Below are 15,816 nucleotides of genomic sequence, written 5' to 3'. Positions count from 1 at the left end.
GACTGAGAAATTGAAACAGTTTGTGCTGGTTTAGGAGTTCAAAAGGTGTATTCCATGTGACATTAAAACTTACTTGGATGAACAAAACCCTGAGACATTAGAACATGCATCCACTCTTGCAGATGACTATGCACTAACACATAAGGCTTCATTGCGAAATGCAGAATATCATAGTAGAGGGAAGTTAAGTTCTTCTAGTCAGTCAAAGGCTTCAGGGAGTAGTTTACCAAGGTCAAATGGTACATGTGGTTATGCTACAGGTCATGGGTTGTCTCAGTCTTCATTTAGAGGTTCTAACAATAATGAGATGGCAGGTAGAACGCTTAGTTCAGCACAGGGAAATTCTTCAGCAGGAATGATGAGTTCAGGGCCAGTTTGTTCTTACTGTAAGAAAAAGGGTCATTTGTTAAGTGCGTGTTGGAAATTGAAGAACAAATCTCAGAGTGAACAGTTGCCCCATGCCCTTGCCTCAGTAATATCACACCAGGTGAAGGTTGAAGATGTACCGATAGACAAGTTCGCCTTTGAAAAGGGTTATTCTTCTTTTATGTCTAAAGGAATGGTGTCCTTAGTTAGTGATAGGTCAGTCTCAAAACCTGTAGATATCTTGAGAGATACTGGAGCCCTCCAGAATCTTAGGCTAGAAGATGATTTACCATTTACTGAGAATACCTACACGGGAACCAGTGTCCTCATGCGGGGAATTGATGGTTACATTAAGGTACCTCTTCATGAAGTCCATTTGAAATCAGATTTGGTGACAGGAACTATTAGGGTTGGAATCATGTCAACATTGCCAGTGCCAGGTGTATCACTTATCGTGGGCAATGATATTGCAGAAGATAAGGTTGTAGTTGATCTGCCTAAGATGAGTGAGATACTGTGTGAAAAGCAGGAGGAGAGAGACGAGTTAAGTGTATACCCTTCTTGTGCAGTTACTAGGGCTATGACACAGCAGAAAGCAAAGTGCCAAGGGAAGACTGACATTCCCAGATCCAGGGAAATTGATTTATCTCAGACTTTTATCAGTCAGCTTGATGAAACTGAGGGAGTGACAACTTTCAGTCATAGTATTGGGGATGAAACTGATAAAGAGGACAGATTTGTTTCTAACGGGAATAGACCTACTGTTAAGTTCACTTTTTCTGAGGAACCAATTAGTGATGCTACCAGCGAGAAACTTATTGAAGAACAGAAGATGGATCCAGAACTTAAGTTACTTAGACACAAAGCTGTTTCTGAGAAAGATAGTCATAGGGAGGCAGTGTGTTATTACCTCAAATGAGATGTTTTGATGAGGAATTGGAGACCGCCAGATAGTCCAGCAGATGAGGAATGGAAAATGTAGCACCAGATTGTTATTCCACCAATGTATAAACATGAGATTCTTAGTTTAGGGCATGATACTCTACGGACAGGGCATTTAGGGGTGAAAAAGGTCTATCAAAAGATCTTAAAACATTTCTATTGGCCAGGAATTCAGAAAGATGTCAAACAATTCTGTAGAACATGTCACACCTGTCAAATGGTCGGTAAACCGAACCAGAAGATAGCAAAATATCCTTTGCAACTGCAGAACCATTCAGCAGGGTTATAATAGATTGTGTTGGACCCCTCCCTCGCACAAGGACAGGAAATGTCTATTTGTTGACAATAATGTGTGCATCTACACGCTTTCCCGAAGCTATTCCCTTGAGGAACGTTAGGACTCCTGTTGTTGTCAAGGCACTGATTAAGTTCTTCACTCTGGTAGGGGTGCCAAAGTCAATCCAGTCAGATCAGGGATCTAACTTTATGTCTGGGATATTTCAGCAGGTTATGAATGAGTTAGGTATCACTCAGTACAGTTCAAGTGCATATCATCCTGAGTCGCAGGATGCTCTTGAGCGGTTCCATCAAACCCTAAAGAATATGCTTAAGGCTTATTTTGAGGACAGTCAGAAAGATTGGGACAAGGGGATTCCATACGTGTTGTTTGCAGCTAGGGAATCAGTGCAAGAATCACTAGGTTTCAGTCCGTTTGAATTAGTGTTTGGGCGGACAGTTCGGGGAGAATTAAAGTTCCTGAAGGAAAAGTGGCTAGATGAGGATACCGAAATTAATCTGCTTGATTACGTTTCAAACTTCAAAGAGAGGTTTACTAAGGCTTATAGCATAGCTAAACAGAACTTGCAGGGTAGCCAGGAAAGGATGAAAACCTGGTATGATACCAAAGCACGAAATAGAGTGTTTGCAGCAGGTGACAAGGTACTCATCCTTCTACCAATACCAGGACATCCGTGTAGTGCTAGGTTGTATGGCCCATATCTTGTGCGCAAGAAAGTGAGTGACACAGATTATGAAATAGAAACTCCAGATCGAAGGAAGTCCAAGAGAGTTTGTCATATCAATATGATAAAACCATACTATGATAGGCATGCTGAAAATGTACCACAGACTGTGGCTGTTAAGACAATAAACACAGTAGAAATAACTGAGAATGATACATTGGCTGGAGACTCTGGTACCAACAGCAAAGAACCTGATTTGAAGCTTAGTAACTCAGATGTCTTAAACAATCTAGATGCTAAGTTATCACATTTGAATCGTGAACAGAAGATAGAACTGGAGGCATTAATTCATGAGTACTCACATTTATTTATCAGATATACCCTCTAGGACAGACTGTATCTATCATGACAGATGTAGGGGAGGCAATGCCTGTCAAGCAACATGCCTATCGCATGAATCCAATCAAATTAGGTCAGCTTAGAACAGAGATACAGTACATGCTGGACATGTTTCCAGAACCTACAAACAGGAAAGAATTGATGAGAATCTTGGGGATGGCGGGATATTGTCGCCGTTTTTGCCAGAACTTTTCCCAAGTAGCAGCACCATTGACCAATCAACTCAAGAAAGACTGCAAATTCATCTGGCAAGAAGATCAACAACAGGCATTTGAGAAGACCAAAGCTATTTTGACTAATGCACCTGTGCTACTTGTGCCTGACTTCAGCAAACCCTTCAAGCTCTATGTTGTTGCATGTGACATAGGAGCAGGAGCGGTGTTACAGCAAGATGACACTTTAGGGATAGATCATCCTATCTGCTACTTCAGCAAGAAATCTGACAGTCATCAAAGACACTACTCTACAATAGAGAAGGAGACACTGGCACTGATACTAGCTCTTCAACATTTCGAAGTGTATCTGAGCACAACCGTGACGCCAATTCTAGTGTACACAGACCATAATCCACTTGTGTTTGTGAAAAAACTCAGGACCAAAAACCAGCAATTAATGCGTTGGAGCTTACAACTGGAAGATCTCGACCTTGACATTCGTCATATCAAGGGAAAAGACATTGTATTGACTGACGCTCTCTCGCGAGCAATGTAGCTTGGGTCATTAACTACCTGGACTGTATGAACTGTAGACCAAAGCTCAAGAGACAGTTGACAACTTGAATGTGTTTATGACAAATATTGTATATCGTTTTACACTGAAGTTTTTCAACATGCAAAACTGTAGCGCTAAACAAGACACATGGATGGCAAAGCAACAAGGTAGACATATGTGAGAATTTCAGGTTAATCAGTTTGTACAAGTTTGTTGTGTAACATGTGAAACCTAGATATATGTACATGTTGATCATCTTTGTCAAGGGACAAGTTGACCTGAAAGAGTGTGTTATATCCATCCATTTGTGTTTTCCAGAGCAGAAATTAAAAAAAGACATTAAATATTTCTTCACCAAGCTGGTGCTTTTTGGTAGAGTTGGATTTCTGAATAAAATCTTTTTTGCGTTTCCATGGCAACAAGTTTGACTACAAATGAAATTAGTGGTAGTGCTCTTTTCAAGAGCAGAACATAAAAACCTTCGAATACACTAATTCCATTTCATAACTAGTTGACATATTAAGGGTATTTTATCATTGAGGGGAATATTGATGACTATGGTTTTTTATCCCTGACGGCATTTAATGCGGGGGGATATAGTTGTCCGTAATCATTTTGTTTCCGGAGCATAACTCAGAAACCGTTTAATATTTTTAGACCAAACTTGATAGATATAATGTCTCAACCTATCATTGTGCCTTTTGCTATTTACAGAGTTTTGGCATTTTTATTTTTTTTGTTTTTCCATGGAACATTTTGGTGTTAGTCTAATGGTGTGTTGGGCTTCATTTCTGGAGCAGAACTAAAAACCGTTGAATGTTTTTCTGCAAAACTTGGTGGTGCCTTTTGCTATTCACAGGTTTGTTGGATTTATTATTTTCCTGATTTCCATGTAATCGTTTCGGACTTTGTCTCAAAAGTGAGAGGTGTCTTTCGTTTCCGGAGCAGAACTCAAAAAGCTTTGTATATTTTTCTGCACAACTTGGTAGATATATCAATCAGAATCTGAAGTGGTGCCTTTTGGTACCTACAGGTGTTTGTGATTTATTATTTTCTCGGTTTCCAGGTAAATGTTTCGGACATAGTCACAAAAATGAGAGGTGTGTTTCGTTTCCGGAAGAGAACTCAAAAACTTTGTAATATCTGTCAGCAAAAGTTGGTAAATATTTGTGGCAGATCCCAAAGTGGTGCCTTTTGCTACTTACAGGTTTTTGTGATTTGTTATTTTCTCTGTTTCCATGGAAATGTTTCAGACTTAGTCTCAAAATGGAGGGATGGGCTTTGTTTCCGGAGCAGAACTAAAAACCGTTCAATATTTTTCTGCAAAACTTGGTAGATATATCAATCAGAACCTAAAGTGGTGCCTTTTGCTATGTTCAGGTTATTGTGATTTAGTATTTTCTCGGTTTCCATGGAAACATTTTCGACCTAGTCTCAAAAGTGAGAGGTGTGTTTCATTTCTGGATAACTCAAAAACTTCTTAATGCCTGTCTACAAAACTTGGCACATATTTGAGGCAGACCCTAAAGTGGTGCCTTTTGCTATTTACTGATTTTTGTAATTTATCATTTTCCCATTTTCCATGGAAGGGATTCAGACCTAGATACAGAGGAATTGGCTTTGTTTCTGGAGCACAACTCGAAAACTTCTCATTATCTTTCAGCAAAACTTTGCAGATAACTGAGGCAGAACTTAAAGTGGTTCCTTTTGCTATTTGGAGATCTTTGTGATTTATCATTTTTCCAGTTTCTGCAGAAATGATTCTGACTTAATCTCAAAAAGGAGGGATGGGTTTGTTTCTGGAGCTCGAAAACATTAAGCTTGGCCGATATGTGAGGCAACCACAAAGTGGTGCCTTAAGCTATTTACAAAGTTTTGGCATTTCTGTTTGTCATGGTTTCCATGGAAACAATTTGGACTAAGTCTCAAAAGGGAGGGATTGGCTTCATTTCCAGAGCACAACTCGAAAATCGTTTCATATCTTGAACAGATCTTGGCAGATATATGAGACAGATCTTGAAGTGGTGCCTTTTGCTGTTTACAGATACATGGCATTTATATTTTTCATGATTTCCATGGAAATGATTCAGACTTTGTCTAAAAAAACATCAAGTAACTGTCAGATGATTTGTCCTATCAAATATGTGGAGACCGGGGGGGATATGTCGTCTTCTGATGACTCTTGTTATATTTTACAATGGTGAGTTGTATAGAACTTGAGCACATGGTGCCATTTTGTGTGTTGACACAAAATTTGTGCTAGTGAAAAATCTGTAGCTCTGAAGTGATTTAGGTGAAGAGGGTGTATTTCTTGTAATTTTATTGTGAATTATCTCAGTTGGATTTTAGTTTGCATAGTTTTGTATAACTATGAGTGTGTTTATTCAAGAGTCTTCGATACACTTTCCCAACACTTGCTGATGGACGAAGAAAGAAGGGCAACTAATAGGGACATTTCAAGTTAATGTATATTCATTAAGTTCATGAAAATGTTGTTCATTACTGGTGACAGGTTTTGTTGCTTCCCATTGTTTTCAATGCAGCAATATGATCAGATACCTATATATGGAAATGCAGTTATGATGTACATGAAATCTGTTTGTACATGTCACTGACAAGCAACATCAGTGGACATGGGTTACTGGTTCATATCACATGTATTAAAAAAGTGTGAGATCCCATGCACCCTGTATAAAGCAACCACTAACTTCAAACTCCACTCCTTCTTGGAATGAAAAACTGCCTTATATGCAGCAATATACAGTGTGTTTAGTTTGTAAAAGGAATCAACACAAATGTTACATATATGCTAGACATAAAATGGAAATTTTACATTTTGGAGAAATGAATTATACTGAAAAAGTTTAGTCCAGGCCAGCCAATGTGAGTGAATGCTGTAATAGCCAGGTCTAGGCTGATGCATGCATGAAGATGCAACCCTGCACTTACTGTAATGGTACAGTAGTGGTTGAATGTGCCCTGTTAAGAACAGTTGTAGTGGAATGTGCAGCATAGCAATGTTTTATGAATGAAATCCTATGTTGAAAGTGGAATAAACCACAGACTTGTAGTTGACCTGTACACTAGGGCTGGGTATTGCTCCTCATTTCCATAGTGAGATATATTGCGATACAGACAGGCGTATTGCGATACGTATTGCGATATATTGCCGATTTCAAACATGGCTATTTTGCAAGCAAAGCCTGGCAAACATCAGCTATTATGCCTATTAATAAATGATAGTGACACATGATAATGAAACAGAGTTTCAATTTAATGGTTTATTAACAAGAAATAACAAATGTAAAAAGAACAGCACCTGGCATAAAAAAATAAATGAGGTTTTAGGAGGTAACATGGTTCATCTTCATCATCAGAAGTTTGGACTTTGGACAGTCAGGTAAATATCATCACCACCTCTTTCAAAATTCTTGTACATACTATTTAATACTAAAACTATTACCAGATTTGGTATAACTCTAAACTCTATATTTTTGTTATAAGATATTGGTTGTCAACTTGTTATGTAAAGTTAATGTCAAATAAATACATTTTGGTTGTTCAAAGTTAGTTGTTATGAAAATTTTGTGAAAGCTAAATAAAAGTCAAAGTGTTTTACTAATAGCAAAGTTTTACTAAAAACACTTATTCAATATTCAACCAACTAACTGTTGGGGAAAGTGAAGCTCCCTAAGTAATCATTGTTTCATTTAAATCAAAAGATACCATAACTTTTGAAACAGCTGCATTTTTCAAAATGCAGTCACTGACAGTCTGACACTGGATGACATCAATATCAGTTAAAAATTCACTTTGTCACTTTACTTTAAGAAAACGGAAATCAGACATGTGTCTATGATGTAAGAAGCACAGTTCAACACACTATCACAGCTTTGGTTGCAACATAGAAAACAGTTTCAACTTTCAACCAACAAATGAGATATCTGTTATGTAACTTCAACTGTCACTCTCAAAACACTTAAACAACTTGCCGGTTGCCATAACTGTGGATAAGTTGATGTCAACTGTCATGCATGAAGCATCTCTAATGCAAGGGAACCAAGAAAGGCATTTTCCTTGAAAAGAAATAAATAACAGTTTCAACTAACTCTGAAGTCCTGAACGCTCGAAACACCAACGGTGGCTACAGGCAGCTTTCTCGTTTTCGTTGCTATCGCCATGGGGTGATGTCGACGAAGATGTGTGGTTAAATTTGTCGTACCTCCACTTGTTTTCACAATAGATTTACATTCATAACAAACGGCATAGCTGGAATCAACCTTTCCGTCGACAGCTTTTAGACCAAAATATTTCCAAACACTTGATTTACCATGCCGATTCGGCACAGCAACCCACTGTTTATCCACCATTTTGGAAAGGGAGGTAAGTTACTTTGACTGGTTCCGAGGCTGTTCACGTTTGCGCTACTTTCCCTTTAGGACTTCCTGGTTTATTTACACTTTTCACGTAGTTTTTGCTGGTGTTTTTAGTCTGAAATTGTTACAGTAAAAACGTCCAATATATTGGAAAATTACACAAGTATGTACTGGTACGTATTGTGTTGTTTCTGTATTGCAACATGCTGATATACCGATAATACCACCCACCCTTATTGTACACACTGACCTATGAATATTATATATGGCATTTGTGAAGAAGCATGTGAGATTGTTGTATGTGTTTGTCATAAGTTAATGATAAATAGTAAATGTGTTAGTAGCTCCGATGCATGCTGTAATATGTTACCTGACTTCTGTGTCTCACTGTTTCAGGGGAATGACATTCTGTGTAATGTATCACAGAGTGAGTATGAAACAATCCTTCAAATGCTGGAGAGTGCTATCCTGTCAACAGATCTTGCTCTTTACTTCAGGTAAGCAACATTCCTCGAGGTCTCATGTAATTAACTCTTATTTTTGTAAGTGCATAATTACCAGTGACATATTCCTACCCGAAAGTATGCTCAGGTGCTACACAGTTGGACCTCATCAGTAGATTCCTTGGTATAATTATGACCTGATAGTGGTCACATCAATACGTGCATACGCCTAGTTGCTGGTACAGCAACTTCGACAAAGTACTGTGACTATGTGTCCCAGTCCACCCAGCTGTGAATTGAATACCTCATTAGGATGAGAGAGCCACAATAAACGTGATGCACCTAGTGACAGCAAGAGTTGCATGATCCTCAGGGAGTTGAGATTGATAATATGATGTGACGCTGAGATGGGCATCCAATGATCGAGGGAAACAAATGCCAGCGTCTTGAGCAAGCAGTAGTTGCATGGATGGATAGTTGCATGGATGTGTGTGCTATATACATATCTTGTAATAATAGATTCACATTCTCAGCTTCCTGATGAGTGTCCAGCTGAAGCTGCCTTTTATGGGACTTAAAGATTAGCATTCCCCATTCACTGCAGGCTAAACAAGGTGTAACAAATCACTATGTCTGGGAACTGTTACTTCAGTGTTCCAAATGGCTGAAGTCCCAGATCTCTTCACTAGCTTGGGAGTCCAGGCACACTCATCTACAGGTGTATGCCCATGTAATGCCATATAATACTTTGCAATTTGTGTAAATATTGCCCTGTATCTATCACCCTTCAGGTATCGGGGGAAATTCTTTGAGTTGGTGAAAGCTGACAAAGCTGATTGGAACAATGATGACCATCGAGATTTACTGAGGTATGTTCTGCTTACAGTGACAAGACTCGTACATAAATATCATTCTGAACTGCATAGCAAGTTTATTTTGGCATGTCAGATGATGACAAAACTGTATTAGTGCTACCTCCACTTGCTATAGAGAACTCACTCTTACTCTGCACATCACTTTCTGCCTGTTTCAATGATAGCTTGAAGCCTTCAAATCTGTATAATGAGAAAAACTGAAGCACTTGGTAAAATTGATTGTGATTGGTCAGTTTGTTTCAGTGAGCCACTCATGTTGCATGTTTCACATATAAGCTGAAATAGGGGCACACCGGAATGGAAATGCAGATGTTGGTCTAAAGTCTTTTAGAGAACCTCCTATTGTTGCTACATTATTACCACCATACCTTGTTGTTAATCCTCTTGAGTCAGACCTACATGTACCTCACTCTTGCCTTGCTTGACAATGGCATAAAAGTACATACAGAAACATAGCATCACACATAATAAAAGAAGTTGTTATCCTGAAAGAATCTTACTTTCATATTTTTTCATCTTTTGAAATTCATTTTTGAATTGCTGTGAACTATTTTAGAAAGAGGGGTTGAGCAGATCTTGATTTGGTTTCTCTTTGCCAAATTGTTGACCTTCCTCGTACTGAAAGTATAAAAATGTAAGTTAACATATACCAGTAATTAATGAGTTTTGATTGGCAGTTCCACATCTTTATCCCCCCGGCTTGTAAGGCAGGGGGATATAGTCAACGCCTAGTCTGTCCGTCATCATTTTGTTTCCAGAGCATAACGCAGAAACATTTCAATATTTTTAGACCAAACTTGATAGATATAATAATCTCAACCTATAGTTGTGCCTTTCGCTATTTACAGAGTTTTAGCATTTTTATTTTTTTTTTGCTTTTCCATGGAACATTTTGGTGTTAGTCTAATATTGGGGTGTGTTTCATTTCTGGAGCAGAACTCATTATTTTTCTGCAAAACTTGGCAGATATATCACTCAGAACCTAAAGTGGTGCCTTTTGCTATTTCCAGGTTTTTGTGATTTATTATTTTCTCAGTTTCCATGGAAACGTTTTTGACTTACTCTCAAAAGTGAGAGGTGTGTTTTGTTTCTGGAGCAGAACTAAAAAACTTCTTAATATCTGTCAGTAAAACTTGGCAGATATGTGTGGCAGACCACAAAGTGGTGCCTTTTGATTTTTAAAGGTTTTTGTGATGTATTATTTTCTTGGTTTCCATGGAAGCATTTTGGTCTCAAAATGGAGATATGGGCTTTGTTCCCCGGGCACAACTCGAAAACAGTTTCATATCTTTCAACAGATCTTGGCAGATATATGAGACAGATCTTGAAATTGTGACTTTGCTGATTACAGATATATGGCATTTATAATTTTCATGAACTCCATGGAGTAAAACAATGAGTAACTGTCAATGATTTGTCCTTTCAAACATGTGGGGCCTGGGGGGATATGTCATCTTCTGATGACTCTTGCTGTGATTTATAATTTTCCCAGTTTCAAAGGAAACGACTCTGACTTAGTGTCAAAATGGAGGGATGGGCTTCGTTTCTACTATCTTACAGCAAAACTTGGTAGATATCTGAGGTAGACCACTAAGTGGTGCCTTTTTCTATTTACAATGTTTTGGCATTTATGTTTTTCCTGGTTTCCATTGAAACAGGTCTCAAAATGGAGGGATAGGCTTTATTTCCAGAGCACAGCTCAAAAACCATTTGATATCTTTTAACAGATCTTGGCAGATATATGAGACAGATCTTGAAGTGGTGCCTTTTTCTTTTTACAGATATATGGCATATATATTTGTCATGACCTCCATGGAAACGATTCAAACTTAATCTAAGAAAACATCAAATAACTGTCAGATGATTTGTCCTATCAAATATGTGTTGGCCAGTGGGATATGTCATCTTCTGATGATTCTTGTTAGAAAGGTTAGAATGACCGATAGCATATATGAAACCACAGTACTGAGGTTATAGTTCAGGTATTGTGTGCCTCAGGTCAATGATGATGACTGCCTCAGATGTTGCAGCCATTGCCAAACCATGGGAGGTGCAGAGAAAGGTAAGATTTTTTCAGTCAATTTACTCCCCTGTTCAGCAACCCATGCTTGTTGAAAGAGGCAACTACAGGGATTGGGTTGTCAGACTCACTAACTGCTCCTGATTGCATAGATCAATGCCCTTGATGTCTGGTCCAGGCTTGAATATTTACAGACCACTGGCATATGACAGTGATAAAGCTGAGTATGGCATTAAACAACAAACCAACATCTCCACCCCAAATCCCCATGTGTCATGACAACACATCTTGGTCACATCATCCCCATGTTTGGTATCATGACAATACATCTCAGTTCCATCTGTGTCATCAGGGTGTGTCTGTTGGATGGCTTCATATCATGAGAGTGTAGCATAATCAGTTTTATGTGGTGCAACTGGAGCTCCACATTTTGTCCATGCTCATTACTATGCTTCAAATATGTTTGTGTTCATGCTGATTGAAGGCTTTACCTCTATGTTTGAACAGGTTGCTGAACTAGTTGCTAGTGAATTCTTTGAACAAGGAGATATTGAGAGATCAGAGCTGAAGATAGAACCTATGGTAATGTATACAGAGCAGATCTTCCCAGTTGAATTTTCACTCACATGCTTATGTTTATTGACAGAAATCACCTTGTATGCACAACTTGGATGTACAACTTCTTTATTATAGTGAGAGATGATGTTTCCCACATTTTATACTGAATCAAAAACAACCTCCTTTATATGCTGTCTTTTCTTTTCATCTAAAAGTGTAAATTCCATTATAAGATTGATTTAATTGAGGCTTAGGGTTTAAATATAGACATACCGTTCCACAGTCCCCCAGCGCCTGCTGAGCCCTCCATGTGTTGTGGAGTTACGTTGGTTTTGTGGAGTCCTCCATGTGTTGTGGAGTTATGTAGCGTTTGCTGAGTCCTCCATGTGTTGTGGAGTTGCATAGCGTTTGCTGAGCCCTCCATGTGTTATGGAGTTACGTAGTGTCTGCTGAGCCCTCCATGTGTTGTGGAGTTATGTAGAGTTTGCTGTGCCCTCCATGTGTTGTGGAGTTAAGTTGGTTTTGTGGAGTCCTCCATGTGTTGTGGAGTTATGTAGCGTTTGCTGAGCCCTCCATGTGTTTTGGAGTTGTGTAGGTTTTGTTGAGCCCTCCATGTGTTGTGGAGTTGCGTAGCGTTTGCTGTGCCCTCCATGTGTTATGGAGTTACGTAGTGTCTGCTGAGCCCTCCATGTGTTGTGGAGTTGCGTAGCGTTTGCTGTGCCCTCCATGTGTTATGGAGTTACGTAGTGTCTGCTGAGCCCTCCATGTGTTGTGGAGTTATGTAGAGTTTGCTGTGCCCTCCATGTGTTGTGGAGTTACGTTGGTTTTGTGGAGTCCTCCATGTGTTGTGGAGTTATGTAGCGTTTGCTGAGCCCTCCATGTGTTGTGGAGTTACGTTGGTTTTGTGGAGTCCTCCATGTGTTGTGGAGTTATGTAGCGTTTGCTGAGCCCTCCATGTGTTGTGGAGTTACGTAGTGTCTGCTGAGCCCTCCATGTGTTATGGAGTTATGTAGAGTTTGCTGTGCCCTTCATGTGTTGTGGAGTTACGTAGTGTCTGCTGAGCCCTCCATGTGTTGTGGAGTTACGTAGTGTCTGCTGTGCCCTCCATGTGTTGTGGAGTTACGTAGTGTCTGCTGTGCCCTCCATGTGTTATGGAGTTATGTAGAGTTTGCTGTGCCCTCCATGTGTTGTGGAGTTACGTTGGTTTTGTGGAGTCCTCCATGTGTTGTGGAGTTATGTAGCGTTTGCTGAGCCCTCCATGTGTTGTGGAGTTATGTAGCGTTTGCTGTGCCCTCCATGTGTTATGGAGTTACGTAGTGTCTGCTGAGCCCTCCATGTGTTATGGAGTTATGTAGAGTTTGCTGTGCCCTTCATGTGTTGTGGAGTTACATAGTGTCTGCTGAGCCCTCCATGTGTTGTGGAGTTGCGTAGTGTCTGCTGTGCCCTCCATGTGTTATGGAGTTACGTAGTGTCTGCTGTGCCCTCCATGTGTTATGGAGTTACGTAGTGTCTGCTGTGCCCTCCATGTCTTATGGAGTTACGTAGTGTCTGCTGTGCCCTCCATGTGTTATGGAGTTATGTAGAGTTTGCTGTGCCCTCCATGTGTTGTGGAGTTACGTAGTGTCTGCTGAGCCCTCCATGTGTTGTGGACTTACGTAGTGTCTGCTGAGCCCTCCATGTGTTGTGGAGTTATGTAGAGTTTGCTGTGCCCTTCATGTGTTATGGAGTTACGTAGTGTCTGCTGTGCCCTCCATGTGTTATGGAGTTACGTAGTGTCTGCTGTGCCCTCCATGTGTTGTGGAGTTACGTAGTGTCTGCTGTGCCCTCCATGTGTTATGGAGTTACGTAGTGTCTGCTGTGCCCTCCATGTCTTATGGAGTTACGTAGTGTCTGCTGTGCCCTCCATGTATTGTGGAGTTACGTAGTGTCTGCTGTGCCCTCCATGTGTTGTGGAGTTACGTAGTGTCTGCTGAGCCCTCCATGTGTTATGGAGTTACGTAGTGTCTGCTGTGCCCTCCATGTGTTATGGAGTTACGTAGTGTCTGCTGAGCCCTCCATGTGTTGTGGACTTACGTAGTGTCTGCTGAGCCCTCCATGTGTTGTGGAGTTATGTAGAGTTTGCTGTGCCCTCCATGTGTTGTGGAGTTAAGTAGTGTCTGCTGTGTCCTTCATGTGTTGTGGAGTTGCGTAGTGTCTGCTGAGCCCTCCATGTGTTGTGGAGTTATGTAGAGTTTGCTGTGCCCTCCATGTGTTATGGAGTTACGTAGTGTCTGCTGAGCCCTCCATGTGTTATGGAGTTACGTAGTGTCTGCTGAGCCCTCCATGTGTTGTGCACTTACGTAGTGTCTGCTGAGCCCTCCATGTGTTGTGGAGTTATGTAGAGTTTGCTGTGCCCTTCATGTGTTATGGAGTTACGTAGTGTCTGCTGTGTCCTTCATGTGTTGTGGAATTACGTAGTGTCTGCTGAGCCCTCCATGTGTTGTGGAGTTATGTAGAGTTTGCTGTGCCCTTCATGTGTTGTGGAGTTACGTAGTGTCTGCTGAGCCCTTCATGTGTTATGGAGTTGCGTAGTGTCTGCTGAGCCCTCCATGTGTTATGGAGTTATGTAGAGTTTGCTGTGCCCTTCATGTGTTGTGGAGTTACGTAGTGTCTGCTGAGCCCTCCATGTGTTATGGAGTTATGTAGAGTTTGCTGTGCCCTTCATGTGTTGTGGAGTTACGTAGTGTCTGCTGAGCCCTCCATGTGTTATGGAGTTACGTAGTGTCTGCTGTGCCCTTCATGTGTTATGGAGTTATGTAGAGTTTGCTGTGCCCTCCATGTGTTGTGGAATTGCGTAGCGTTTGCTGTGCCCTCCATGTGTTATGGAGTTACGTAGTGTCTGCTGTGCCCTCCATGTGTTATGGAGTTACGTAGTGTCTGCTGAGCCCTCCATGTGTTATGGAGTTATGTAGAGTTTGCTGTGCCCTTCATGTGTTGTGGAGTTACGTAGTGTCTGCTGAGCCCTCCATGTGTTATGGAGTTACGTAGTGTCTGCTGTGCCCTCCATGTGTTGTGGAGTTACGTAGTGTCTGCTGTGCCCTCCATGTGTTGTGGAGTTACGTAGTGTCTGCTGAGCCCTCCATGTGTTGTGGAGTTACGTAGTGTCTGCTGTGCCCTCCATGTGTTGTGGAGTTACGTAGTGTCTGCTGTGCCCTCCATGTGTTATGGAGTTACGTAGTGTCTGCTGTGCCCTCCATGTGTTATGGAGTTACGTAGTGTCTGCTGTGCCCTCCATGTGTTGTGGACTTACGTAGTGTCTGCTGAGCCCTCCATGTGTTGTGGAGTTATGTAGAGTTTGCTGTGCCCTCCATGTGTTATGGAGTTACGTAGTGTCTGCTGTGTCCTTCATGTGTTGTGGAGTTACGTAGTGTCTGCTGAGCCCTCCATGTGTTATGGAGTTATGTAGAGTTTGCTGAGCCCTCCATGTGTTATGGAGTTACGTAGTGTCTGCTGAGCCCTCCATGTGTTGTGGAGTTACGTAGTGTCTGCTGAGCCCTCCATGTGTTGTGGAGTTATGTAGAGTTTGCTGTGCCCTTCATGTGTTATGGAGTTACGTTGGTTTTGTGGAGCCCTCCATGTGTTATGGAGTTGCATAGCGTTTGCTGAGCCCTCTCTGCTGAACACTATTTTACACAAGATATCAAAGTCAATGTCAGCAACACATTCTGGAAAGCCACCAAGTAGAAATGTAATCATAATGTCATCATCGATTGCCCACAAATTGACGAAGCAATCTACATTGAGTATATCAGTGACACTTTCATACAGTTCATTTCTTTCTTTCATATTCATACGAATACATGCTTAATGATGTCATAAGCAACAGTACCACAGCGCATTCTTTTGACTGAAGCCTTTTTATCCCAGACGGCATGTAATGCGGGGGGATATAGTCGACGCCTCGTCTGTCCGTTGTAATTATTTTGTTTCCGGAGCATAACGCAGAAACCGTTCAATAATTTTAGACCAAACTTGATAGATATAATAATCTCAACCTATAGTTGTGCCTTTTGCTATTTACAGAGTTTTGGCATATTTTTCTGCAAAACTTGGTAGACATATGTGGCAGACCCCAAAGTGATACCGGTGATTTTGCTATTCACAGGTTTTTGTGATTTATCATTT

The 15,816-nt window shown here is 40.7% G+C and overlaps 1 protein-coding gene across 2 annotated transcripts in view; it reads left to right on the top strand.

The window, feature by feature from the left end:
* The window catches only part of LOC137284152 (dual 3',5'-cyclic-AMP and -GMP phosphodiesterase 11-like), a 112,016-nt gene that overhangs the window by 85,151 nt on the left and 11,049 nt on the right, over positions 1–15,816 (top strand). For both annotated transcript variants that reach the window (XM_067815841.1, XM_067815843.1), the window contains 4 exons: positions 8,153–8,253; positions 8,991–9,068; positions 11,073–11,136; positions 11,602–11,676. In XM_067815841.1, the coding sequence (XP_067671942.1) occupies positions 8,153–8,253; positions 8,991–9,068; positions 11,073–11,136; positions 11,602–11,676 (318 nt within the window). The remainder of the gene's footprint in view (positions 1–8,152; positions 8,254–8,990; positions 9,069–11,072; positions 11,137–11,601; positions 11,677–15,816) is intronic.

This window comes from Haliotis asinina, chromosome 5 (assembly GCF_037392515.1).
Source record: "Haliotis asinina isolate JCU_RB_2024 chromosome 5, JCU_Hal_asi_v2, whole genome shotgun sequence".
In the NCBI taxonomy this organism is placed as follows: Eukaryota; Metazoa; Mollusca; class Gastropoda; order Lepetellida; family Haliotidae; genus Haliotis; species Haliotis asinina.
Note: the sequence above shows the minus strand (reverse complement) of the source record. Positions and strands in the feature narration are given on the sequence as shown.